The following is a 25,208-nucleotide window of genomic DNA, read 5'->3' as shown; positions in this document are numbered from 1 at the left end:
AAACTTGAATTAAACGTTACCTCCAACTTCTGTTCACTTCATTTCTTTTCTATATTTTGTGTCACTTATGATAAATCCGTCTTTTTTAAAGTACCTTAGCCTGTAATAACTTTTCCAATCTGAACTGAAACTTTTTTTTTTTTTTTCCCCTATATTTTTCATTATAACAAATATTTGGAAAATAAAATTATCTTTCCTCATACCATAACGCTCCTTTTGGGCCCATTGGGCCCTACATCAGTAAGTAAGAAGTTCAACTTTGGCATTGGCCCATTCTAACTTTTGGTTGCCCCAAAAACCTTAACGCAATAATAATTGTGCTTTTATTTATTACTTCATATCATACTGTATCTATATGCATCAATTTAATTTAGGAGCTGATTTTCCCACTTATTATTTGCCCAATCTATATGTTATTAGTAAAAACGTTTTAAAAAATAAAAGGGAGCTGATTTTCTCACTTTTTTTTTGCCAACAATTCTTTTTGGTGAATAATATGTAAAAACAAAAAAGGGGTTAAGACTCCCTCTGTAATGGGATGGGGTAGCCTCTCCTTTTCCTAAATTTTTAATAATAAAAATAAAATAAAAGGAACTGGAAGTGGACAAAAGGGGAGTGAAAAAATAATTAAATGTGGTAGTATGTTAACTTGACATAAAAGAATGCAATAAATTGAATGAAAATTTCCCTCAAATTAACTGAAGTCGTTACAGCATGCATGCAAATACAGCAGACATTGGACAACAACAAAAAACAAGGTTGAACGAAAGGAAAAAAAAACAAACTAGAAAAACAGTAAGGAAAAAAAGACAAGGAAAGTTAGAGAGAGAGAGAGAGAGATAGAGCACTAATGCTAGTTGCTTGCAAGTCTCTCTTAATCGTGGAGGATTAATGTGACTGTCCGAAACAAATGGATAGGGGCGCCGTAGTAGACGTTAACAAGAGTGAATCAGGAACGACGTCGTTTGCAGTGAGCCTTGCACATATATTGGCAGTCATAGTAGCAAGGCCCTCCGCAGTGAAGAGGGCAATCTAATCTCATGCCTTTACACCGGCCTTTGCGCATGCACTGTGCAAACTCCCCCACCGCATAATCAGCCTCATCAAACTTCCTCTTCCCTCTGTACACATGATCATGATCACGATGATAACGATGATGGTTTCTTGATCCACTTCTTCCACCTCTTCCTTTACCACCACCACAACCCCATTTCCACCAACCAGCCCCTCCTCCTCCTCCTCCCCACCCCCACCCGCCACCTCCGCCACCACCACCACCACCACCTCCTCCTCCTCTTCCTCTTCCTCTTCCACCTCCACCACCGCCACCACCTCCTCCCCATCCCCATGAGTAGCCTCCTCCACCTCCGCCTCCACCACCTCCGCTGCCACCGCTTCCTCCTCTTCCTTGATGCTTGTTTTTGTTGTTGATAACAACTTGATTAGTGTAAGAAGGAGCAGTCTCGTTTCTTACTTGTCCATTTCCCCCGGAAGGAATTTCAGCGACAGCTAATGAAGAAGAAGTAGCATTGCCTTGAGACGTAGTAGTATTATTATCAGCTTTCAAATCAACAATGGCCATCGAAATAAACAAGATGACCCATAAACTTCTCACTAGTATTACTGTATCCATGTGTTTAGAACGTACGGTCGCTACAACTACGATGCACGGTAATTCGTACTTGTATATGTTACTGCTCATGCGAATGTGTATCCATATATATGTATATGAGTCGTGCTATTGACAACTAGAGGTTGCCCCCACTCTCTTAATTTGAACTTGAAGAGGAGAGGTAGCAACAGAAAGTGGACATGCCTTACGTCGCACTTCTGTCCCCACCACCTACCACTCTATATATTTTTCAATTTGGCAACCACGGACACAGCCACAGCCTGGACAATATTAGCTTAATATTGCTTGCAATAGTCTGCCCCATCTGCACATCATGCATGCTCCAAGGCGGCCACCTATATACGGCCGGCAGAAGGAGCGTGCCGTATTGGCTATAGAGATATTCTTTAGGGCCAAACCAGCTGTTTAGTTCTTGAGTCGATCGCTTTGGGTTTGAGTTGAGCTTAAATTGGTACTCATTTGTCATACAAGTCAAGCAATGTGCAATGATACCAGGCCAACAATACAATTTTATTCGGTATTAGTTAAAACTTAATTAAGTTGCCCTGACTTATCAAAATCTCTAATACCAAATAATACTGCTCTCCCCTGCCCATGCGCGGGAGTAGTATACTTATTGTCTTTTGCTTGCCCTTTAAGCCTGGAATTTTGGACAACCTATGTAACACTAGCAAGCAAGCGTAAAGTTATGGTGGGGTCACATCACATTTGTGGTAAATATACTATGGCATTGGCAATATATTTGAGATGCATATATGTATATAGTATAGGAGGACAACTTATTGCCATCATCATGCTTCCATTCCAATTCCTCCATCTTAACTAATTTCAATCATAATTAAAGAGTACAAATGAAAGACTCAGATTTTGGTCCCACTAAGCTCCAAAAAAAAAAGACCAAAAATGCTTTAATAATAATAGTGCACAAACACTTTGGATAGAGTGTGCCGTCTGGAAGACAAAAGATGAACAAAGGTTCAAGAAACAATTTAGGCCTTGCTTGCTATAATTGAACCCTTTTTTCTATAATTAAACTGAGGAAGGAACCGACTGCTCGCTGGGCCACTACTGAGGAGGAGGGCTCGAGCACTGAGGCGAACACATAAAACCAACGAATTGATTGATGGTAAAATGTAATCATGTCTGAGGAGTTGGTGGAAAGGAGGCTTCGTGTCCAAGAGTCCTGTTCCTTCAACTAATTTGGCATCTATCTAACTCAACTGTCGTTCGTTATGGAAATCAATGTCATTAAATTAATTAATTCTAATAATAAATATAATCTCAACTCAAGTAGCTTCAGCTTGTCTTTCTCTTTTTGCACTTGTTACGCTTCTTAGTTTGAGAAACTCTGAAATAATGAGAAACACTACTAATTTACACAACTATTATCTTCCTGGGGTTTGAGTGTTGTTCTGAAAACAGGGTAGTAAGAGTCAAGTTCAAGCTGCTCCAAGATCTGTTTTGTCTTCCAAAGATAAGAAGAATGGCCTTCAACAAGTTGCGTCACATCAACCTGAAAATGCCAATTCGGAAAATAATCAGTTTCAACTTTAACACAATGCAAATATAAAAAGAGATTGGGAATTTAATTAGGGAACTTACATTCTCAATCCCAGGAACATCAACAGGTTGAATTCCACCTAAACCTTGAGAAAGTAAGCTGTACGAGGGAAACACCCTCAGTCCAATCAAAATTATATTCATGCTTTTTAAGATCAGTAGCAATCTGATTAATCTGATTTATAGTCATATACCACCCTCAAAAATACATAATGCTAAAACTAAACAAAGGAAATATGGCCTGTACCTCGCACGAAAGGCAATTCCCAGTGTCCAGTCGCTTATAGAATAAGCATTCACAAATCTACCGGCCACCATCTGCGAGCCAGAGTAAGTTCTTGTAAGAACAGTAGCAAGAATTTGCATAGGATAACAATCATAATTGCGGAAAAAATAAAAACAGGTAACAGGAAATAGGTCTAGTGGTATTGTAAGAATGATACTACTGCAGCAGCACAACTTGCATAGGAATTTAGTAAACCAGTAATTATTATATATATATATTAAGTTCAACTACCTTTCTAGCATCCGTCCAGTTTTCTTCTTCAATTGAAATTGGTGCTCCAAGCAGAACAACCCTTTCTACAAGACCAGCTGCAGAAATGAAGAAGCCAAATTCAATTTATTTTTAATTACACTGCCACTCAACTTATCCACAATAGGATGAACTCATTGTGATGATTACCATTATCCCCTTCTGTTTCAGCCAAGCATTGGAGACATTTGAAAACTACTCTGGCCCCCAGCGAGAACCCTATGAGCGTCACAGGCCTGGACCATACATAGAGGATTTAGGGGAATGATACAAATGAGTTTCAGGGCAAGATGGGAAAATGTCTTTTATAATGTGAGATTCTTCTACCTGTTTCCTTGCAGTCCCTTCAACAACACTTCAGCAAGCATCTTCCCAGCTTTGTCTGATCTGGCCAAGAAAATGGGGATGCTAAAAGTTCACATATTTCCCACTGCAAGTAATGAACACTCAAAATAGCAGTTTCATGTACATGAAATAAGTGCCACCTCAAGAGCAAGTTATGAGACGAAAACTCTCACAAATCAAACATTACTACAAGGAAGACTTTTGCTAAGCAAAAGAATAAGGGGAGGAAAGCGCCAGGAAGAATTTGGCACTTTAAACGATTAACTTCATTCAGTATATCAGGATGCAATTTGTTGTATTGCATGTACTGATGAACTATGCATGACATAGTTGACTGTTGGCAGGTTAATGAAAATGAAATCTTGAATGGATTTGTTGCTCTCCTCTGCAGAGTTTTTATGGGGTAACTATTTGAAATAACCATGCTAGCAAAGACTAATCGGGTAGCTGACTGAGCAGATAGCCTAAAAATCAAATCTACTGCAGACCAAACCAAATAAAATGATGCCAAGTGAGATGGTGGCATACATCCTTTATCTGAAACAAACATTAGAAATCAGCCACTATGCTTCTCATGTTTGGAAACTGCACCTCTTAATACAAGAATGACATGTGAAATGGAAACTCGAAACCATCATCCATCCACATAAAGTCCTGTCCAAACAAATGAAAGATTACCTGTCCACTGCAACTGCCCATTTGCTATCTATAAGATCAGATGCTGTAACCAATGTTGCCGGCATAGCAAATGCTGCTAGAAGGGTGTTTAATACAGTCATCATGGCACCTTCTTTCATCAACTCTAAGGCAATTCCTGTGACAGTTTGAAATAGTGTTGGTCATGAAATCATAGATATGCAAATAGTTAGTCACAATAGGTGGCAATACTTATAAGGTTCAGGAAGTACTTGAAGTAAGCCAGTCTTGGATTGCAGTGCTCAATGCAATCAAATTCTTAGACTCCCACCAGAGGGCATACCTATAGATTCACTACATTGATATCAATTACTTAGCCAGTCATCATAGTTCAGATCCTATCTAAGGCTTTTAAAAGAAAGAAACTTTCAAGTGAAGAATCACAAATCAATGGAAGGAAGATTGCAATAATCTTGGTCATAAATATGCCAATAGTCGATCACAAGAAGTGACAGTTCATAAGGTTATGGAAGTACATGATGTAAGGCAGTCTTTAATTGCAGTGTTTTTGTATTGTGGATATATATTTGAAATCAATTTTTTATTGTACTACTGGAAATAAAATTTGAATTTTTTTACCTTTCCAAGTTTTCATTTTGACCTTCCCAAGGCCTTATAAAATCTTCATCCTCAAAAACAAGTCCAGAAACCAAAATTCCCACTGCTAGCCGCTGAAAAGGAGGTTTGCTGTAAATGGTAAGCATTTTCATTCATACCGAGAAAGGTCCTTCTCAGCATAAATTCTCAATCTCTCACTACATCATCATGCTAATAGAAATCCCACTGCCCTTCTGCCCCCCCTAAACAAATGGAAAGTATGGATTAATAATTTGTCTAAATGAGCTCACTCCTTGATCATAATTTCCAATTGTTCTGAACTCAAATTCTTCAATGCTGCCAGTCCTTCTAGCCATTTTGTTCCCCGTAAGTCCAGCTCCAGCAGCTGAGATTCCCGAAGAACAAGTAGCTGAGTATCACTCCATACTCTTTTTTCTCTTTAAATTTGAAAGATAGAATCTATACAATGGTGGTTTTTTTTAATGTGCTTTGAAAACAACCACTTGCTTTAAAACTTGGATTTTAGCACAAAATTCAATACATCCTCATGCCTTTTCCAGTATTCATGTTCATCTTTCTTAGTTATTAGCCAAGAAAAGGTTTTGCTTCCAATTATTTCATTAGGAAATGATGTCCCCAGTCTAACTAAACACAGAATATTAGAGGGAAAAAAACCACTTTTGCACCTCCAAATGATGCAGCAACAGCAAGAGAGCCAGTAACAGACCCTGTGGCAGTTGCTGCAGCAGCGAAGCCACTTGCTCCAATTGCAGGGATAATACCACCTAATGCAGGAGCTAGAGCACCCAATCCCTGCGCAATTGCAGGAGCAGCTAGGCCTGTGGTAAAATGAAAGTCAACAACAAATTAAACACTACTAGTTTTATCATAAAATTGCATCACAGGAGAGACATCTGCTCTTTTGAAGTTGACAGATCTGATACCTCCAGTGATAGCCATCAAGGTTCCTCCAGTTAAAGCAGCTGCACCAATCATACCTCCCCGCTTCATTTCCTCCCATGAGATTTCTGAAGTTTTTGTTTTGTCTTCATTAGTAACTTCTTTTATTGAAGCCATATAAGAACAAGCAACCATCACCTCCATAACTTCCTGCAGAATAGAAGTTCCTCATAGATGGCTCTACATGTTTTTTATTTTCTTTTTACTTATTTATCAGTTTGATTATTTATTTTGAAGCATAGAGGGTAGATAGATATTCATCAAAAGGCAGATATGTAAGGCACAACTCATATACAAAAGGAAGCTTGTAAAAAAAAAAAAATCAATATACAGACCATTTTTAGCCACTCAACCCCAAGCCACGCTGCCAGCAGCCGCAATGCCACACGGTGTCGAGCATCATAACCCTTCCGCACTTTGGAACATTTATTACCATCTTCAGTATTATCTGCCACACAGGCTGAAAGAAGTGCAAAAAGAACAGTTACTTTCCTCTCGTAACTGATCAGGTTTCCCTCTTCCACAGGTTCCTCAAGGGGTTCAGATACATCTGGTACTTTTTCTTCAGTGGATGACTGAGAACTTGTCCTCTTTATAATCTCATAAGGCTTTGCAGAAACCTCAGACACCGGTTTCGTCTCAGGAACTTCATATCTTTCGCGGCATTTAGCTTCATATTCAGAATCCACAGGGTTTTCTGCTGAATGAACAGAAGACTCTTCCTCACTAAGAGCCATGGCATCAACGGTTTTTGTCAAAGCGCATTCCTTGTCCGTTTTTTCCGAAGAAGGCCCATCAGTAGTTCCCTCTGATAATAAGGTCATCAACTGAAATAACACAAACAAAATTAATAAAACAGAGGAACACACAAAAGGGTGCAGGGAAAGAGAAAAATAAAATAAAAAATGTGAGCCAAAAAGTAAATAAAATCAACCCAGAAAAATGATGTGTCTGAATTTCATAAGAGGAAGAAAACACACCGCTCCTACATGATGCCTAACTTGTGAGGAAGATCCTGCAGTTTCCTTTATCCCCTTCCAGGATTGTTCATCCACTCCTAAAAACCTGAAATTCAACCAAGAAAATCATGAAGCCCAACGCCACTGGCCCTAATTCAATCAAACAAAACAGAGCTAGCTGCCGAGGAAAATGCACGATTGATTAAAACAAAAGGATGAGTCTGAGTAATTTAATTGAAAAAGTACCGGAAAACGGGATAAATCAAACCAGAATTCTCGTGGATCCAAAGGTCGGAATTGTCCGAAACCGAGACGGTCTTGCCGATGCTCGCACCTTCGCTGATGGTCTCTTTTTCAAGAGAAGGTAAAGGAGGAGTTGATGGCCGAGCTTGGTGTATCTGAGACTGGTGAAGCGCCAGCGCGAACAGAGCTCCCGCTGCGTATTTATGCGTCGGCGTGAGAATCGGTGCTTCCATATTTGCTGACGGTTTTACTTTCAAACTCGCAGAGCATCGGAAACGCACAAGATTCAAATTTGCAGACCAAGACGAGGGTTTCAATTTAACCGACCGATATATGCTCATTCAGTATAGTAATAATAGCATAGAATTTAATAAATTGTGTTGAAATTACACAAAGAAAGATTATCCATTCCACACAGGCAACAAGAACCCCTTCTTTCTTTATAGACAGTGTGGCGAAAGATTATCCTACAATCCCATTAACTAATTCTCCCGCCTATTCCTCTTAACAACTAATTAACTACTGACATTTAACATTAATAACAAAATATTAACAATCTGCTGTCTGTGCTCTCTCTCTGATGGTCTCAGGGAAGGGGGGAAGACTGAGAGCCTAAATCCTCTGACCTTTTCAACACTCCAACGAGACACCGAATTTGCTGTAACGGTCTTTTTTTTCCGCGGGACACCCGGGAGATTGAGACTCCTGCTACCGACACGTGGCATTAATGAGTAATTTTGTCTGGGGCTGTTTTTTCATTGTGCCTTTGGGCCGGTTCAAAATTAGGCCCAAGGAAATGGTGATTTGGAATTTGGGCCATTTGTGTACGACCCAAGGCCGTTGAGGGTTTATACAGAACAGAAACATCGATAGGGTTTTATCACACCAGTTTCAGTCACAGGGCACTGCACATCTTCGGTGAAGAAACAAAATGGGCAGAAAGAAGAAATTCATCGACAAGAAAAAGTCGGCGACCTTCCAATTACTCGCCCGGGACTCGTCCGATCCCAACTACGATTACTCACCCGGCAGCGACCGAGTCTTTATCCGAGTTGACAACAGCAGCTACGCCGTTGATGCCTTATTCCCTGAAGATAATCCTCACGACGCCTCCGGTGCCGGCGGATACGACGACGATCCCAATTCGATATTCGCTGATGCACCTGAGGATGACGGCGGTGGGCAGGACTATGGTCAAGTTTCCGGGTACTCGGCGGCGCCATCAGCACCTCAGCCATTGCCGGACCTCGTTAGGAGGGAGATTCTGGAGCTAGGGTTTCCTGACGACGGTTACAACTACTTGCTACATATGAGGGAGATTAGGAGTACTTCTACAGTTTATCACAATTCCAAAGCTAAGCTCGATCAGCTTCCTCATGATGTAAAGGTTGGTGACGTATCGATTGCTTATGTTCTGTTTAGCTTGTGAGAAAGTTAAGGAAAAGGAAAATGAAAGAGAATGAGAAAAAAAATAGAAATTTTATGTCTGTTTCGTTTTTCAGCTATACCAAGTCAAGTGGTGGATTATTATTAATTTTTAATACTTAGAAAGAGTGTGTTGTGGGTTTCAGGCATATGATGCTTCAAGAGTGCGCATTTCTGAAAATGAGGCTCCGAATGAGAAGGTGATTTACAGTGTGGCTTCTAAGACGGTTAATGTAAGGCTTCAGAAAGCGGCTGATCCAGAAGTATCTGCATTGCTTGATGATAGTGATCTTTCACGGTTTGGTTCTGATATTGAGGACTTGGAAGAAGATTTCGTTGTTCAGGCTAACCTTCCCGCAGAAAAGGAGGAGGAGGAGGAGGATGTGTGTGTAGATAATGGGCAAAATATTGTTGAGCAATCTGAGAACAAAAATGTGAGAAATGAAACAAACGGAGTTGGAACAAATAACGTTGAGGGAGCAAAGGATAACTCTGTGGCTGAAAAGCCACGAGTTCATCGCCTCTTGGACGAGCAATTTGATTTAGTGAGTTATTTTCTAGCTATATTTAGTTATGCTCTGTAAACTTTATAGTTTTAGTCTCATGATGTAATTTTGTTTCTTCAATTCTTCTTTTGTATCTCTGTTATCTCTTACCTTTTGTTATTGTTATATTTATTAATATATAAAAACAGCTTGTGAGTCAGGAATATGCCAGTGATGACGACAATGATGATGATTATGGCTATGTAGCTGAAGAAGATGAGACCCTTGCAGAGAAGCTCAAACATGCCACCCTGAATGGCCATGCGAGGGATGACTTAGAACTGGATGGCGGTTATAAGGCCCCTGCAGATTTGCTGCGTGATAATGAGACAGTAAAAACGAAAGAGCTAGTGGACTCTGCTAGTGAGGTTATTCGGCGCTGTGCCGAGTATGCTGAGAAATATGAGAATGAAGATAAAGATGCAGACTTGGTCATTGTGGAGGAATCTAGTGATGAATCAGAAGTGTGGGACTGTGAGACCATTGTTTCTACATATTCAAATCTTGATAACCACCCTGGGAAAATCGAAGCTCCAGGAGTAGCTAGAAGGAAGAAGCTTTCTGAAACCGTTTCTGGAGCCTTGGGTTCTGCCAATCATGTGATAACCCTTCGAGGGAAAGAGAGGCTGCCTGTGGACTTCTTGCCTCATAGTAAAAAACCTGCTACAGAGAAGGTGAAAGATATGGGTGCCTTGAAAACTGAGCAGCAGAAAAGGAAGCAACATGGTATGGAGTCAAAGGAGGAGAAGAAAGAGCGAAAGGTATACATGCGTTAGTCTGCTATTCTTTTTGCTTATCTTGAGGATGCCATTTGATCCAGCGTAGATTACCAATCTTTTATAACTAATGAAAGATTTACATGACACCTTATGATAGTTAAAATCCAGAAACTGCCATTTTAAGGCAAAACTGGAAGTAAATGACTTTGCATCCGCATAACTCAAAGCTACTGGTTTTGATATTTGATAAATTTGAGAAAATGTGCCTTGTTTTTTTTCTTTTCCTATGTTGTTTTGTTGGTAAGTTCTGTGGGTTCTTTGATGATGATTTGAAGTTTTGTGCGTGCAGGCTGCTGTCAAGGAGGAAAGGCGTGTAGCACGCCGTACCAAGAAAGAAATAAAGGAACTTTACAAGGGTGAAGCACAGCATGCTCAGAGAGTTGCTGCTATATCTGGCCCTTCTTCTATTCATCTTATGTGATTGTGTTGATCATGAAGTTGTATCTCTAGGTAATTGGAATTGCATCACTATTATTGCTTTAAATCAGGCTGTTTCTAGAAGTATGCTTTATATTAATTAGTTTGGTTAGTTATTTTCTTATAGGTAAGACAGAGTACCAGATTAATAGTCAAGACAGTGGCATCGCTTGAGCCTGCACTTTTTGCAGCACAAACTAGTACTAACACATGCCGTAATCTGCGACCAACGATGTTAAGTGAGGCGATGTATGCTCCATCCTGACTGCCTCGAGTTTTAGCAGCGTAGAATATAAGTTGTGATTGAGAAAATTTTGTGCTCGGAAAGGTTGGGTTCTGATGTTTTTGGTCGGTAATGGTAGATAGGAGGACATGCATCGAGTTCTTTACAGTCAAATGTGTAATGTAGCACAAGGTGAAGATTTGCTACAAAGCATGGATAATAATACTTTGTTTCTATAATTTACTACAAAGCATATGTGTAATGTATTTGTTTGTCAGGTTATTTTTGCTCCTTTCCCCCTACAATTTAGTTTTATTTTCTTGCTCTACGGATGATAGGTTGACTTGATTAACAGAAATATCAATAATTTCTTTCAATTCAAAAGGTGAATACCAATGTGTCATCAATTATGCGTTCATGATTTAGTACGACATAGTGGCGTAGGAACAAAAGAAATTTTTTTTATTAATCATACTTTGCAACGAATAAACAATAAAGTGTGAAACGACTTTGTTTATTTGTGTTCTGGACAAAACTTAATGATAGAAGAAACTTTGTAAGTGCAGAGAATATAATTATCAGTGGGGAATAGGAGCCATGTCGCCCCTACCATAATAAGGTGTTGGATTCCAAATGCCGTAGTCTTGAAGAAATATTTTCGACGTCCGTGCCTCATGGTGGTGTTTGTCCGCTCCCTGCTGCTGCACCTGCTCTTTCAGTTGTTGGAAAGCAACAAATGATGGTGATGGGGCCGACGGTGAAGGTGCCGCGGTTGCTCTTATGGGCATAATCATCATAACGGACATGATAATCATGCATAACATGTGCTTTGCTGAGCTTCCTGTTCCTGCTACTGTTCCCATGTGATTTTAAGCTAGCTGCAAATCCAACCCCTAAAAACTCTATGCTGCAGTGCAGGTTATGGTTTTTGAATTTCTAACCCTCAAACTCAAAGATGCATTTGGCAACCGTCAGCAACAAATCCTAATATATCTGAAGTATGGTGGTGTTTAAACAAAATTGGTTCTTTATTTGTCACACCCGATAGATGACTTACCATGCTTCTTGCATGCATGTGGTGCTTGAAACAGAACGGAAAGCCTAACAAGTTGGCCTCCTACATAGATTTCCTTTCTTTACTAAAGACCATATGTGTATGCAATGTATATTGCACAGGATTTTCTCTGGAATTTGTCTTCGAAGTCATCATTGCCCTTTTGCCCGCATATTTGAAATATGTGATGTACCTTTCATTCCGTCATCAATGGCAACAAGACTTTTAAGTGAATTTAAAGAAAAGTTGATTGGTACAAGGTCCAGTCTTCTCAGACCGAATTTTTTTTAAGAGATTTGTCCCCAAGATCACGGCTCGTGGAGTTGACCTCACTTGTTGGTTAAACCTACAGAAACGATGGATAAAGATGAACAAAGTAATGATCAGCATATTTATTGTTGTTTCAATATATAATAATCAATCCTTTTAGTCCGACAGGTAAAAAAGTTTCTGTATTTTCCATCAATATTATTAGTTAACAATCATAAACAGGGCGGCAACATGTAAAAAGAAAAAGAAAAAAGAAAAAGCATCATTCAACAAAATGCCACCTCCAACAGAACTAAAAGTACCAAGAACAAATATCGATCATCATGCAATTAAAGAGCCTCCCAACCCTCTCCTTCTATACAGAGGAGAGGACAGTGAAACCATACAACATCTGAGTGTTGGAAAAGAGAAGCAACGTTATACAGATGATATGGCAGAGAGACATCAGAAACACCGGTGGGAACAATGTATTATACAAGGGCATAATGCCCACAGAACACATTCATGATCTATATATTTCACACTGAACAACTACGATTATGAAGAAGGAATTATACAGAATACACAAAAATAAAGTCTATAGCTATGGGTCACTATGGGATTGCAATGTGAAGCACTTGCACTTGTCTTTCATGGCTTCAGCCTCACTTCCATATTCTCTGAATTTGTACTCTTCCTGCTTATGGGCAGGAGGCACCTTTCCCTCGCTGTAGCATTGATTACACAAACTGAAATGAGATTTTATCTCCTTAAAACGGGACCCAATAATCGGATAGCGGCAGACCGAGCAGATACGGTTGCCGTGACGGTTCCTGTCCCCAGTTTCAAGCTTCAACAACGTGGACATGATACCAAAACCCCAATCTGTGTCATCAAACATGACAAGAAACTCTGTGAAAGACATCATGGAAAGATCTTCTCCATGGAGTTCCAGCATCTCACTAACCCCATGGGAAGGAACATATATGGCTCTCAACAGTTTGATATATCTTGTGGCATCGACTTTTCTTATCTGAGCACCACCACCTTCGTTCACAGGACGCCACAAGAGCGCATCAAATGCAACTCGTTTGCGCTTTTCTGGCGGGCCACTGCAAATAGGAGCCAGAACAGCAAAAAACATGCCCAAGTCCACTCTGCCTGAGCCCGTATCATCAAAGACGGAGAGTATCCTCTCGTTTATGGCTTTAACAGCTCCTTGAAAAGTCTCTGGTTTTAGGAAATCAAGTAACCTGCGGAGAATTTCTTCCAAGTTAGGCTTGCGTATGGATCTCTGAGGAACACCAGTACCAGAATACGAAACAGGTACATCGCCATCATTCATTTCCTTCTTAAGCAACTCCACATCACAACGACTCAACCTGGTAATCCTCTGAAAGGCCCTAATCTCAAGTGCATTGGCCAAGTCTTGCCTCAATGTAGTCCTCTCGCCAACTGTCCTAAATTTTGTAGGTTCCACAACGACAAACGAACCCTCCCCATTGGCACCCCCATTCCCCTTCACCTTCTTCTTCTGCAGCTGCTTCAAATGTGCAATGGCATCATGTAATTCAACCCTGTTGGTCATTTTCAATGCTTCCTTCAAAGCCTTCTTAGCTTCCTCAGTTTCCCGAGCTCCTAACAAGGACACAGCCTTGTTAAGCTGAGCACGCCAATGGTTGGGCCACACAGCTAAAACCCTAGTATACATCTCAGAAGCTCTCGGAAATCTGCCAGCATCCATATAAAGCCCACCCAAATTGTACAAAGCATCTACATGACCAGGTTTCAAATCAATGGCTTTCTGAAAGATCACAATTGCCTTATCATCGTCACCCATGGCATGCAAAGCCGAACCCAAATCACAATGCGCATCGGCATAGTCCGGTTTCATAAAAATGGCTTCCTCCAAGGCCTTGACAGCCGCTCTATATTCCCCAACCCCAAAAAGAGCACTACCCAAAAGTTTCAAAGCTCTAAAATGAGTTGGACAAAGAATTGCAGCTTCTCTATAATACTCACAAGCACTTAAAACCATACCTTCACCTTCAAGCGCAATCCCGAGATTCACATAAATCTGTGGAAGCAAATAAGCCCACTGGTTCCCACCGGCCTCCGCCGCCTCGAGCGCCAACAAAAACTCATCTTTAGCCTCTTTGTATCTGCCAAGAACATACAAGCAGTTCCCAGCTCTGAAATGTGGCCTCACATCCACTGGTTGCAATTCACAAGCCCTCTTGAAACTCACCAACGCCTCTTTGAACAGCTGGTGCTCATACAGAACCCTCCCAATCGCCATGTGACCATCGAAGGCCTGCTCACGTGACCTTGCTCCATCGGCTCGGCTCCTTAACACCCCCAATTCTTTAACAAACGCAGCATACTCGTGCCCAGACTCTTCCCAAAATACCCTTTTATCCGAAATCTCTGAAGAAGGTCCCAATTCTCTAGACCACCCGGCATCGGAAAAAGCGTCGATATTGTCGGCTTTCAATTTCCCATCTTTGGCTTGCTTCGCCTTCAACCTCTTCACCAAAATCTCTAAATCGTCGACAATCTTCCACGTGTCGTCGAACACGATCCCGTGGTTGGGTGACACCGCCCAGGCCGCCGTTCTCTGCTTCTTTTGCGACTCAACGAGGCGTTCGTCGACTATCGAGGACGACGAGGCCTCGGAGGCCATGGAAGCTTTGGTCTCGTCCAAGGTGAGCTCCAAACCGAGCGCGTCGAAGTCACGGTCCACGTCACCGGCACCGTCGTCGTAGGTCCGCAAGAGGCCCTCATAGGTGAGGCCCTTCTCACCGTCGATGAAGTCACCGTAGGTCCGGAAGACCTCGTCGAGAATGGCATTGATCTGCTCGTCGCTGAACTTGACCCTAGGGTTTACCGCCACAACGAGCGCGGCCATTTCGTCTCTGTTGAGACCTCCGTCATGGTTTTCATCGAATTGGTGGAAAATCCTCTTGACCTTCTCTGATCTGCTCCCTCTCGTTGTCATTATACCCTTGTCCCAAATTTTAATTTCAGCTTTTAATTTTGTAGGGTTTGAAAAGAAGAAGAAGAAGAAGAAGAAGATGATGAGTGATACAGGTGTAAATGAATGGAAAGGTAATTGGTATAAATGGAAAGTGAGTGAGGGACCAAAAAGAGAAGGTAGAAGGGAGGGGGCTCAGCTAAAAAAATTAATTAATCTGGGGTTGGAATCCTTAATGAGACTATAAATGATGTTATGTGATTAATGAGATGAGGGGGCTTCTTATCGTTCTCATTTCATTTTCATTTTCATTTGGGTTGGGTGGTGGTACCAACTGTTTTCCTGTTGGTTTTCATTGGATCTGAGCCATCTGGCTGGATAACCCAAAAGTGAAACCAGGAAAAAGAGAAAATAGGAGAGAGAGAGAGAGAGAGAGAGAGAGAGAGAGACGAGGCGACCATTGTTTTCTCTCTTTCTCTCTCTTGTTTTATTTTTATTTTTTATTAACTGGTTCTCACTCCTTGCTTGCTTCTCATGAATGAATGATGAATGATAATGATGGGTGGTGGTGCCCTAGTGAGGCTATTTTTCCAATTTCTTTTTTGTTAAAAGTATATATATTTGTATTTTGTTGGCACTTGGGCTTAGGTAACGCCAGCTTCTCTTTTTTTTTTTTTTTTCGGACGAAAAACGCCAGCTTTACATAAAGAAGAAAGATTGTTGTCCAGCTGGCTAGGCGATTGATCAGTGTGCCCTAGAGGTGGCCATTTGTAAACTTAGCCGATCGTGTTGGTGGTGTTCTATTTTTGAGTTTGCTTCGTGTCACTTTGTACATGTGTTGAATATTATTCAAGTTCTAGACTGCCATCTTTTTAGTTATACGATGGTACTAATCCATTGTTAATTTATTAGTGACCATATATTTTGAATTAAAGCTATAATTTATTTTTTAATTAAAAAGTTTAAGATTTCTTATTCTAAGCCAACCCAATCAATTATGCATTACTTAAGAAAACACATTTGATCATAATACTAACAAAACTATAAATTATTACATGATGCAACTTTGAGCGTTTGTTTGATGATTTTTGAGCCTTGCTTGATATTTTTTTTCTTCATGATTTTAGAAAAATCAATTTTGTGGCATATAGATTAACTCCTTATATTATCTATTGATGTAATTGTAGTTCTCATAATATCTTAATTCTCCCTATATTATTAGGATGCTATGTAGTTTTCTTCTAAAACACCCCTTATTATAAATAACAAAGGCAAAACTACAAAATTTGAACCTATGATACAATGATTTATACAATTTCTTTTTAAAAAATAAAAATATATTATTTAAATACAAACGATAATATAAACTATAAGAGAGATGTATGATTTTTATACACATTACTAAAGTGTCATGATGGTTTGAACCTGAAACTACTAGTCTGTAAGTTAAGACCATTTTCCAATGGTTTAAACCCCATTAGTGGATCTTTATTTATATAGTAGTAATTAAACGACTTTTTCATACCAAGTTTGAATTATTTATGTTTAACACTAATGACTAACTTAATTTGTCTATTATATGTGATACTCCTTGTGCCATATTCCTGTCAAGAAATGATCAAACTCGAATTCTCATAATGTCGTTTAAGAAAATACAATATTTGAGTTACGATCGGTAAGAATATTGTTATATTCGCATTAATTCTATAGTGGGCCCTTATTTAAGGCCCAGAGGTCATCTAAAAATTCACTTATCTATTGGGGTGGGCATCGGGACTGGAAAACCGGAACACCGAACCGAATTGGAGAAAAAAAAATTAGTTGACCAAAAAAGTCAACAACCTGGACCGAAATCGAACCGAATCGATTCCAACTAGTTCCAATTCTGATTTTACACTGCACCAAACAAAACCGGTTGTATTTTTTTATTTTATTTTATTACAAAATTTTAAAATCCAATGCTATATTTTAAATTTTATAATTAATAATTTTCCAAGTTCTTCTTCATAAAAATTCTCATTGTATGAATTAGATCATTTGATAATTAAAATAACTTTTTTATTATCATTTTTATTTTAAAAAAATTATAAAAATTAGTAATTCGGTTCAAAATTGGAATTGGCAGGGGCGGAACCACACTAAGAGCTATAGTGGGATGTAGCCAGTGTGGTTTTTCAAAGAAAAAAATATATAAAACCTATATATTTATATATAAGATATAAGGAGGTGCAGCTACATCTCCTCTCACCAAAAAAATCATTGTAAGTGCTTTAAATTGCCCCTACTCAGCTGGTTGTGGTGCACTCTAGGTGACAGGACCCGCCCCGGAATTCCCGAAAACCGGAGCGAATCCCGTCTCGTTACCAACATCTCCCCGATGCCAGGCCCACTTACTAAGAATCGAGACTTTCTACCAAAATTTTTGGCAGAGTCTTCCCTGTAAATTAAGCATTTCCCCAAAAATTCAACCTGCTCAAAAACACAGTTTAAGGTACCCAACCAGAAGCATGCTTTAAAGCAAATAAACAGTTTACAACAAAGGCCTCCGGCCTCAAAGATCAAACCCTAGCAAGGGCGATAACAGAGCATATCTAAGGAATTTAAATACAATAAAAACAAGGTTCAAGGAAAACAGGATGAAGGAATCCTACGATGGCTCAAGGCTCGTGAGCACACGATCCGGCTCAACTGCGGAGCTCAGTCAACTACTGGCTGGGGGAGCAAAACAGAAAAATGTGAGTGGACAAAAATAAAGTTTAGTTCAGTGCAAACCAACATAATATAACCCCACTGTTTAATAAACCAAGCAAGAAAATCCGAATGCATCCCAAATCATCAAAATCAAATAAATATTTATATAGGTCAAAACCAAACCAAAGCCAGATGCCAAGTCCGAAATCCAACAGAACACTAAACAAACCCACCAATTAAATATTATAAGTCCCAAACCAAACTCTCGAAAGCGTACCCATTGGCACGACCGGTAAGGAAGTATCCTCACCGAAAAACAAGAATTAATGAATAGTTATATACATATGTAAATATAATATAAGGGATATATATACGTATATAATAATAATAATATAAATGTGACCAACACCTAGTTGTACCGGGAAAACAATCCAACCGGGGGATTGTTTGACTAGTCACCATGGCAGAGTCCCCATGAAGAGTCCTCAATTCACCATGTAACTAAGGAACGAGCCGTCCAACCGGGGGACTAAGTCTCAGCCAGCACGTACAGTCGATACCCTCAAAACTTGTACGTCTGTGACCAGTCCTACGCGCGCAGACTACCCAATCAAGGGTCTACAGCAACATCCCGTCAAGGATGCCCCGGGTTCCGACAATTCCAAGTATCTCAAGTCTCCGTATCCAAGTTCCAAATCCGGGGAGGTACATAGGGTAGTGCTTATAGCACTCCAAACTGACATTCTATACTCATCCCTTTCCAAAATCTCATCTCAACAACCCAAGTACCCCACACATAGCCAAACATATATATAAATTCTCAAAATCCATATACATACTCAAGATACTCAAATATGTCAAAACCCAAATATATTACCAATACTTTATGAAAATAAAGAATTTAACTATTAAATATAACATGCATTTCAATGACTATTTAAATCATATGCATAAAATTCTCATTATAAAACCATGCTTATAAGTTGAAAACAAAGTCCACTCACAAATAGTCCCACACTGCCTGACCCTGAGAGGGTCCCGCCTGCTGCGAATGCGTGGTCGGAGTACCAATTTCAGAATACAAATACGGGATTAATACAAAGTGTTTCGAACGAGAACTGGAATTAAAATCCTAATTTCCTGGGTTTCTAGCGAGTGTACGAGGAACGGAACAAACTGGAAGTTCCTAAGAGTTCCACAAGGTTTAAGACACAAGTCCCGTAAGTTTGGTCCAAAAAGGACGGTTAGATCGCTCACGATCAAACGGTTATCGAAAAATCTTCAAACTATAAATTATTGAATCGGAACATCCGGGGCTCCGATTCATGATCAGTGAAATCCTACTCGTTCCTAGGAAAGTCTAGAGTAACATAAATTGGAATGGAGTCGATCCAACGGTCCGAACCTATCGAACCCGGATAACGCACAAAATGCGGAAATCCGTTCAATAGTCATACGATGTCCGAATTGAGATCCGTAAAATCCTACGCACTCGTGACAACCAGGAGATCGCATTGGGACAAAAATTCACGTTTGCTACAGTGCCCACGCGCCGCCACACGCGCTGGCAGCGCGTGGGTGTCCAAAGCGATAACCCTTCGCCAGAAAAACTCAACACCTCGGCTCAAGACTCCTACCCTAGGTACAACACCCTATTTGGAGTCACTTTTGTTCTTGGGCCTACCCCAAAAACTGACCGGAAGTGGCCGGAATCGGAAACCCAAAATCGGCCGAAACCTAAGTTGAAATTCAGCTGACCTATGCTCAAAATTAACGAAATCCTACCCAACCATCAGCTAGAGCATGGAAAATAGGTAGAAAACCATACCTTACTCGTCAAATTTGGTGGAGAAATGAGAGAGAACGAGAGGCCGAAAGTCAAAACTGCTACGTTTCGTGGCTGTTTCCGGCGACCACGACGGCGGATCGAGGTGGTGGTGGGGTGGAATGGAAAGTAGGAAGTGTGGTGGTTCCAACGGAACCGGTGCCGCCCCAAGTGGTGGCGTGTGGTGGCGGTGGCGATGGTGGGAAGTTGAGCCGTCGCAAGCCAAAAATGAAAAATGGGGGGGGGTTTTCTGGTTCACAGGAGAGAGAGAGAGAGAGAGAGAGATAAATATGGTATCTGGTTTAAAAAAAAACAACTTCGAAATATTTACGGTTTTGCCATTGTCGATGTTTTGATCGTAACTTCTTCGTTACAACTCCGAATCAAGCCCACTACGTGTCTACGGACTCAACTCAAAATGATCTACCCAAAAATACCAGCCACTGCCCCAAACTCTGTCCGGGTAATAAAATGACCAAAATACCCCTACCCCAAGGTTAAATCCGCAAATTCGACAATTAATTAACTTGAGAAATTTAATTTATGAATTTAGTTTAGAGTCGGGTTGTTACACTAGGTGTACAGATTACCAAATTACCTTATTTTCATTTCCAAAGTAAATGTCTTTGTTATTTTACTTTCATTTAATTTTATATTACGTCATTTACTTAAGTTTACAATGTAAATAAGGAAGTACTCTCCATTTGGATTCAAATCAAAATACTAGAAAATCAAATTCCCACCAAATCAAAATATGAAAATTTGGTTTTAGTGCAAAATACGATTTAGGCTAAAAATGATGGCTCATTAAATCAATATATACTTCATACTAAAATCCCATAAAATCAAGTTTTCTTATTTGACGTGTGAGGAATAAAAGCCGCAAAAAATTATTTTGAGAAAATGATTATTCCGCAAAACCATTTTTCATAATTAGTCAATATTTTTACATAAAATAATTTTTCATGTATGATATAAATGCATAAAGGAGCTTAAGGTCAATCTAGGTAAAAAGCCTTAGATGTTCAATCCACTATCGTGTTAAACCCTATTTGTTTTATGTTAAAACTTATTGAAAATTAGTCTATGGAGCTATGAACTAGAGTAGTTTATATGATTTAATGTTTACTTTTATTTCTAAAAAGACTATAGAAATTGTAAGTACCAAAGTATATATATATATATATATATATATATATATATATAAATCATTAGATTTTAAGCTAATAACTTTAGCTAGCCCACCCATTGAAAAATTCATAGTTTCGCCCTTGGAAACCGGTAAGAACAAAACCGACCAGTTTTAAAGAAAATTTGCTTAAACCGAACCAAACAAATAGTACCAGTTCCAGTTTCGATTTGAGGTGAGAACCGGACCGTGTCCACCCCTACTGACAAGACCCGCCCCGGAATTCCCGAAAATCGGAGCGAATCCCGTCTTGTTACCGACATCTTCCTGATGCCGGGCCCACTTACTAAGAATCGAGACTTTCTACCAAAAAGGCCTCAAAGATCAACCCTAGCAAGGGCGATAACAGAGCATACCTACGGAAATTAAATACAACAAAAACAAAGTTCAAGAGAAACAGGATGAAGGAATCCTACGATGGCTCAAGGCTCGTGAGCACACGATCCGGCCTAGCTGCGGAGCTCAGTTGACTACTGGCTGGGGGCGCAAAACAGAAAAATGTGAGTGGACAAAAATAAAGTTCAGTTCAGTGCAAACCAACATAATATAACCCCACTGTTTAATAAACCAAGCAAGAAAATCCGAAAGCATCTCAAATCATCAAAATCAAATAAATATTTATATAGGTCAAAACCAAACCAATGCCGGAATGCCAAGTCCGAAATCCAAACAGAACACTAAACAACCCACCAATTAAATATTATAAGTCCCAAACCAAATTCTCGAAAGCGTACCCAATGGCATGACCGGCAAGGAAGTATCCTCACCGAAAAATAAGAATAAATGAATAGTTATATACATATGTAAATTTATATAAGGGATATATATACGTATATAATAATAATATAAATATGACCAACACCTAGTTGTACCGGGGAAACAATCCAACCGGGGGATTGTTTGACTAGTCATCATGGCAGAGTCCCCATGAAGAGTCCTCAATTCACCATGTAACTAGGGAACGAGCCGTCCAACCGGGGGACTAACTCTCAGCCAGCACGTACAGTCGATACCCTCAAAACTTGTATGTCTGTGACCAGTCCTACGCGCGCAGACTACCCAATCAAGGGTCTACAGCAACATCCCGTCAAGGATGCCCCGAGTATCTCAAGTATCCGTATCCAAGTTCCAAATCAGGGGAGGTACATAGGGTAGTGCTTATAGCACTCCAAACTGACATTCTATACTCATCACTTTCCAAAATCTCATCTCAACAACCCAAGTACCCCACACATAGCCAAACATATATATAAATTCTCAAAATCCATATGTACATACTCAAGATACTCAAATATGTCAAAACCCAAAATATATTTCTAAAGCCTCATAAAAATATCACTTTCAACAATTGAATAAATAATATATCCAAAATACCATTTAAAACATCATGCATAAAATTTCCCAAAATCCTTATAAAATATACTTTCAAAATCCAACTATGCCAAAGCGCTAAACAAACATCAAATTCAATCCACGAATATAATATATTCAATAAATCATTAAAAACGTTAAGCATAAATCTTTCATCCATAAAACCATGCATAAGATTTGAAAACAGAGTCCACTCACAAGTAGTCCCACACTGCCTGACCCTGAGAGGGTCCCGCCTGCTGCGAATGCGTGGTCGGAGTACCTATTTCAGAATACAAATACGGGATTAATATAAAGGGTTTCGAACGAGAACTTGAATTAAAATCCTAATTTCCCGGGTTTCTAGCGAGTGTACGAGGAACGGAACAATCTGGAAGTTCCTCAGAGTTCCACAATGTTTAAGACACAAGTCCCGTAAGTTTGGTCCAAAAAGAAAGGTTAGATTGCTCACGATCGAACGGTTATCGAAAAATCTTCAAACTTTAAATTATTGAATCGGAACATCCGGGGCTCCGATTCATGATCCGTGAAATCCTACTCGTTCCTAGGAAAGTCTAGAGTAACATACATTGGAATGGAGTCGATCCAACGGTCCGAACCTATCGAACCCGGATAACGCACAATATGCGAAAATCCGTTCGATAGTCATACGATGTCCGAATTGAGATCCGTAAAATCCTACGCACTCATGACAACCAGGAGATTGCATTGGGACAATAATGTACTTTTGCTACAGTGCCCACGCGCCACCACACGCGCTGGCAGCGCGTGGGTGTCCAAAGCGATAACCCTTCGTCGGAAAAACTCAACACCTCGGTTCAAGACTCCTACCCTAGGTACAAAACCCTATTTGGAGTCACTTTTGTTCTTGGGCTTACCCCAAAAACTGACCGGAAGTGGCCGGAATCGGAAACCCAAAACCGGCCAAAACCTAAGTTGAAATTCAGTTAATCTACGCTCAAAATTAACGAAATCCTACCCAACCATCAGCTAGAGAATGGAAAATAGGTAGAAAACCATACCTTACTCGTCCAATTTGGTGGAGAAAAGAGAGAGAACGAGAGGCCGAAAGTTTTGCAAAAATCTGTCCAAACCGCTACCTTTCGTGGCTGTTTCTAGCGTGCACGGCGGCGGATCGAGGCGGTGGTGGGGTGGAATGGAAAGTAGGGAATGTGGTGGTTCCAACTGAACCGGTGCTGCCCCAAGCGGCGGCGTGTGGTGGCGATGGCGACGGTGCAAAGTTGTGCCGTCGCAAGCTGAAAAAAAAAAAAAAAGAGGAAGAGGTTTCTGGTTTCGCAGGAGAGAGAGGGAGAGAGAGAGAGAGAGAGAGAGAGAGAGAAATCTGGTTTTTAAAAAAAACAACTTCGAAATGTTTACGATTTTGCCATTGTCGATGTTTTGATCGTAACTTCTTCGTTACAACTCCGAATCGAGCCCACTACGTGCCTACGGACTCAAATCAATACGATCTATCCAAAAATACCAGCCACTGCCCCAAAATCTGTCCGGGTAATAAAATGACCAAAATACCCCTACCCCAAGGGTAAATCCGTAAATTCGAAAATTAATTAACTTGAGAAATTTAATTTAGGAATTTAGTTTAGAGTCGGGGTGTTACACCTACTTATTGGTTTAGTCAATTCAAACATTTTTAATTTAATTTTCTTTATTTAATTTCATGGCTCCGTCATTGTTGTGAGGAGTGTTACTGGGTAATCTTTATTCAATTTCATGGTTCTAATAAATTATTTAATTTATATCACATAAAGCATGGCCAAAATAACAAGAAGAAGAAGAAGCAAACCAAATCAAGGGGAACTTGTATATTTGGAAAATAAAAATAAAAAGATACGATCCTTTAAACGAGTAAGATATAAAAGGCACAAATTTTCTAGTTTATAAGCTAGTATATACCTACTTTTGGACAAATTGGGAACATGGTAGTGCATTTTTCCTCTTGATACTCATCTGACATAGGTGCCATGGCAGTTATTGCACGACATTTTGAAGAGTTAAGGCTAAGGATTTTATATTTGGTCGAATAGATTTGGGGATTTTGCAACACGGTCTGTCGACAATAACTAGTTGGCCTCAATTGCAAGCCTGAAATCGTCATTTCCTATCCTTCAATATATATTTGAATATATATTTAAAGAGCCGTGCAACTATACTCTTTTAAATATCCGATGACGAAGATAGGGGGAAGGTTTTTAGTTTTTAATTTTATTTTTTGGGTGAAAGGAATATTCAGATGCTGAAAATTAAAAATAATACAAAAATATCATTTTGCCCCTGCATTTAACATAAAATATAACAAAAGTGATGGCATGACTATTTGTCCTAACGAAAGTGAAGTTAAAAGACCACAATAACGATTTTGGAAATTGATGGACCAAAATGCGAATCGGGTCAAAGTTTAGGGACCATAGAGCATCCACAATCGTGCTCCTTATTTTTTAGTTAAAATTTAGCTAAAAACACTAGAAAACTATTTTAGGAGCTCCTTATAAAATTTCAACTCCAACCATTAGGGCTCGTCAATGGGCCGGGCTTTAAAGAGGAGAGAGAAAATATCGGGCCGAGCCGAGCTGAGTTTTTTTAAAAAATTCAAAGCCCAAGCCCGACCCATAGGCCGAGCTTGAGAAAGCCTATCGGGCCGGGCCGGGCAGAAACAGGCCTACTTCATTCGAAAAAAATTATAAACTTACTCATAAGGGCATTTTATGTAAGATCCCACATCAACCAACGGAGAAGGGGTGATGTGCCTTATATGTGCACACCCGCATCTATCTAGCACATGGCCTTTTGGGAGCTCACTGGCTTCGGAGTCGTAGGAACTCCGAAGTTAAGCGAGTTGGGGGCTAGAGCAATCCCAGGATGGGTGACCTACTGGGAAGTTGCTCGTGAGTTCCCAGAAACAAAACCGTGCGGGCAGAGAGGGGGGCCCAAAGTGGACAATATCGTGTTACGGCGGAGC

The 25,208-nt window shown here is 40.0% G+C and overlaps 4 protein-coding genes across 5 annotated transcripts; 1 reads left to right on the top strand and 3 right to left on the bottom strand.

Annotated features, from left to right (window-relative positions):
• Positions 1-888: 888 nt before the first annotated feature.
• On the bottom strand, positions 889-1,582 carry LOC117617965 (glycine-rich protein 2-like). Its single transcript, XM_034347608.1, has 2 exons — positions 1,183-1,582; positions 889-1,119 (listed from the first exon to the last, which is right to left on the bottom strand). Exons 1-2 carry the CDS (start codon positions 1,580-1,582, stop codon positions 950-952), a joined length of 570 nt encoding a protein of 189 aa, XP_034203499.1. The 3' UTR covers positions 889-949.
• A 941-nt stretch (positions 1,583-2,523) lies between these two features.
• LOC117616127 (transmembrane and coiled-coil domain-containing protein 4-like) lies at positions 2,524-8,115 on the bottom strand. The gene is made up of 15 exons (XM_034345342.1): positions 7,493-8,115; positions 7,268-7,352; positions 6,623-7,114; positions 6,272-6,437; positions 6,014-6,166; positions 5,618-5,712; positions 5,349-5,440; positions 4,982-5,052; positions 4,752-4,887; positions 4,056-4,115; positions 3,879-3,964; positions 3,711-3,787; positions 3,441-3,511; positions 3,236-3,293; positions 2,524-3,146 (listed from the first exon to the last, which is right to left on the bottom strand). Exons 1-15 carry the CDS (start codon positions 7,828-7,830, stop codon positions 3,003-3,005), a joined length of 2,124 nt encoding a protein of 707 aa, XP_034201233.1. The 5' UTR covers positions 7,831-8,115; the 3' UTR covers positions 2,524-3,002.
• Positions 8,116-8,339: 224 nt separating this feature from the next.
• On the top strand, positions 8,340-11,160 carry LOC117616430 (protein LTV1 homolog). Of its 2 annotated transcripts, none has more exons than XM_034345752.1 (5): positions 8,340-8,876; positions 9,061-9,459; positions 9,609-10,220; positions 10,528-10,688; positions 10,783-11,160. In XM_034345752.1, the coding sequence occupies exons 1-4, from the start codon at positions 8,421-8,423 to the stop codon at positions 10,657-10,659; spliced, it is 1,599 nt and encodes a 532-aa protein (XP_034201643.1). In that variant the 5' UTR covers positions 8,340-8,420; the 3' UTR covers positions 10,660-10,688; positions 10,783-11,160. The 2 variants fall into 2 exon arrangements, with proteins under 2 accessions (XP_034201643.1, XP_034201644.1); XM_034345753.1 differs by having other exon boundaries at positions 8,378-8,876; positions 10,769-11,160.
• A 1,341-nt stretch (positions 11,161-12,501) lies between these two features.
• Positions 12,502-15,641, bottom strand: LOC117636808 (uncharacterized TPR repeat-containing protein At1g05150-like). Its single transcript, XM_034371486.1, has one exon. It carries the CDS (start codon positions 15,177-15,179, stop codon positions 12,786-12,788), a length of 2,394 nt encoding a protein of 797 aa, XP_034227377.1. The 5' UTR covers positions 15,180-15,641; the 3' UTR covers positions 12,502-12,785.
• Positions 15,642-25,208: the final 9,567 nt, after the last annotated feature.

This window comes from Prunus dulcis, chromosome 1, assembly GCF_902201215.1.
Source record: "Prunus dulcis chromosome 1, ALMONDv2, whole genome shotgun sequence".
NCBI lineage: Eukaryota > Viridiplantae > Streptophyta > Magnoliopsida > Rosales > Rosaceae > Prunus > Prunus dulcis.
Note: the sequence above shows the minus strand (reverse complement) of the source record. Positions and strands in the feature narration are given on the sequence as shown.

Coding starts and splice junctions, on each gene's coding strand:
- LOC117616127 (XM_034345342.1), bottom strand. CDS start 7,830: ATGAGCATATATCGGTCGGTTAAATTGAAACCCTCGTCTTGGTCTGCA. Junction 3,965..4,055: donor AAGGGACTGCAAGGAAACAG/GTAGAAGAATCT, acceptor TGTATGGTCCAG/GCCTGTGACGCTCATAGGGT. Junction 3,788..3,878: donor TGAAACAGAAGGGGATAATG/GTAATCATCACA, acceptor TCATTTCTGCAG/CTGGTCTTGTAGAAAGGGTT.
- LOC117616430 (XM_034345752.1), top strand. CDS start 8,421: ATGGGCAGAAAGAAGAAATTCATCGACAAGAAAAAGTCGGCGACCTTC. Junction 9,460..9,608: donor TGGACGAGCAATTTGATTTA/GTGAGTTATTTT, acceptor ATATAAAAACAG/CTTGTGAGTCAGGAATATGC. Junction 10,221..10,527: donor AGGAGAAGAAAGAGCGAAAG/GTATACATGCGT, acceptor TTGTGCGTGCAG/GCTGCTGTCAAGGAGGAAAG.
- LOC117617965 (XM_034347608.1), bottom strand. CDS start 1,582: ATGGCCATTGTTGATTTGAAAGCTGATAATAATACTACTACGTCTCAA. Junction 1,120..1,182: donor TGGTGGTGGTAAAGGAAGAG/GTGGAAGAAGTG, acceptor ATGTGTACAGAG/GGAAGAGGAAGTTTGATGAG.
- LOC117636808 (XM_034371486.1), bottom strand. CDS start 15,179: ATGACAACGAGAGGGAGCAGATCAGAGAAGGTCAAGAGGATTTTCCAC.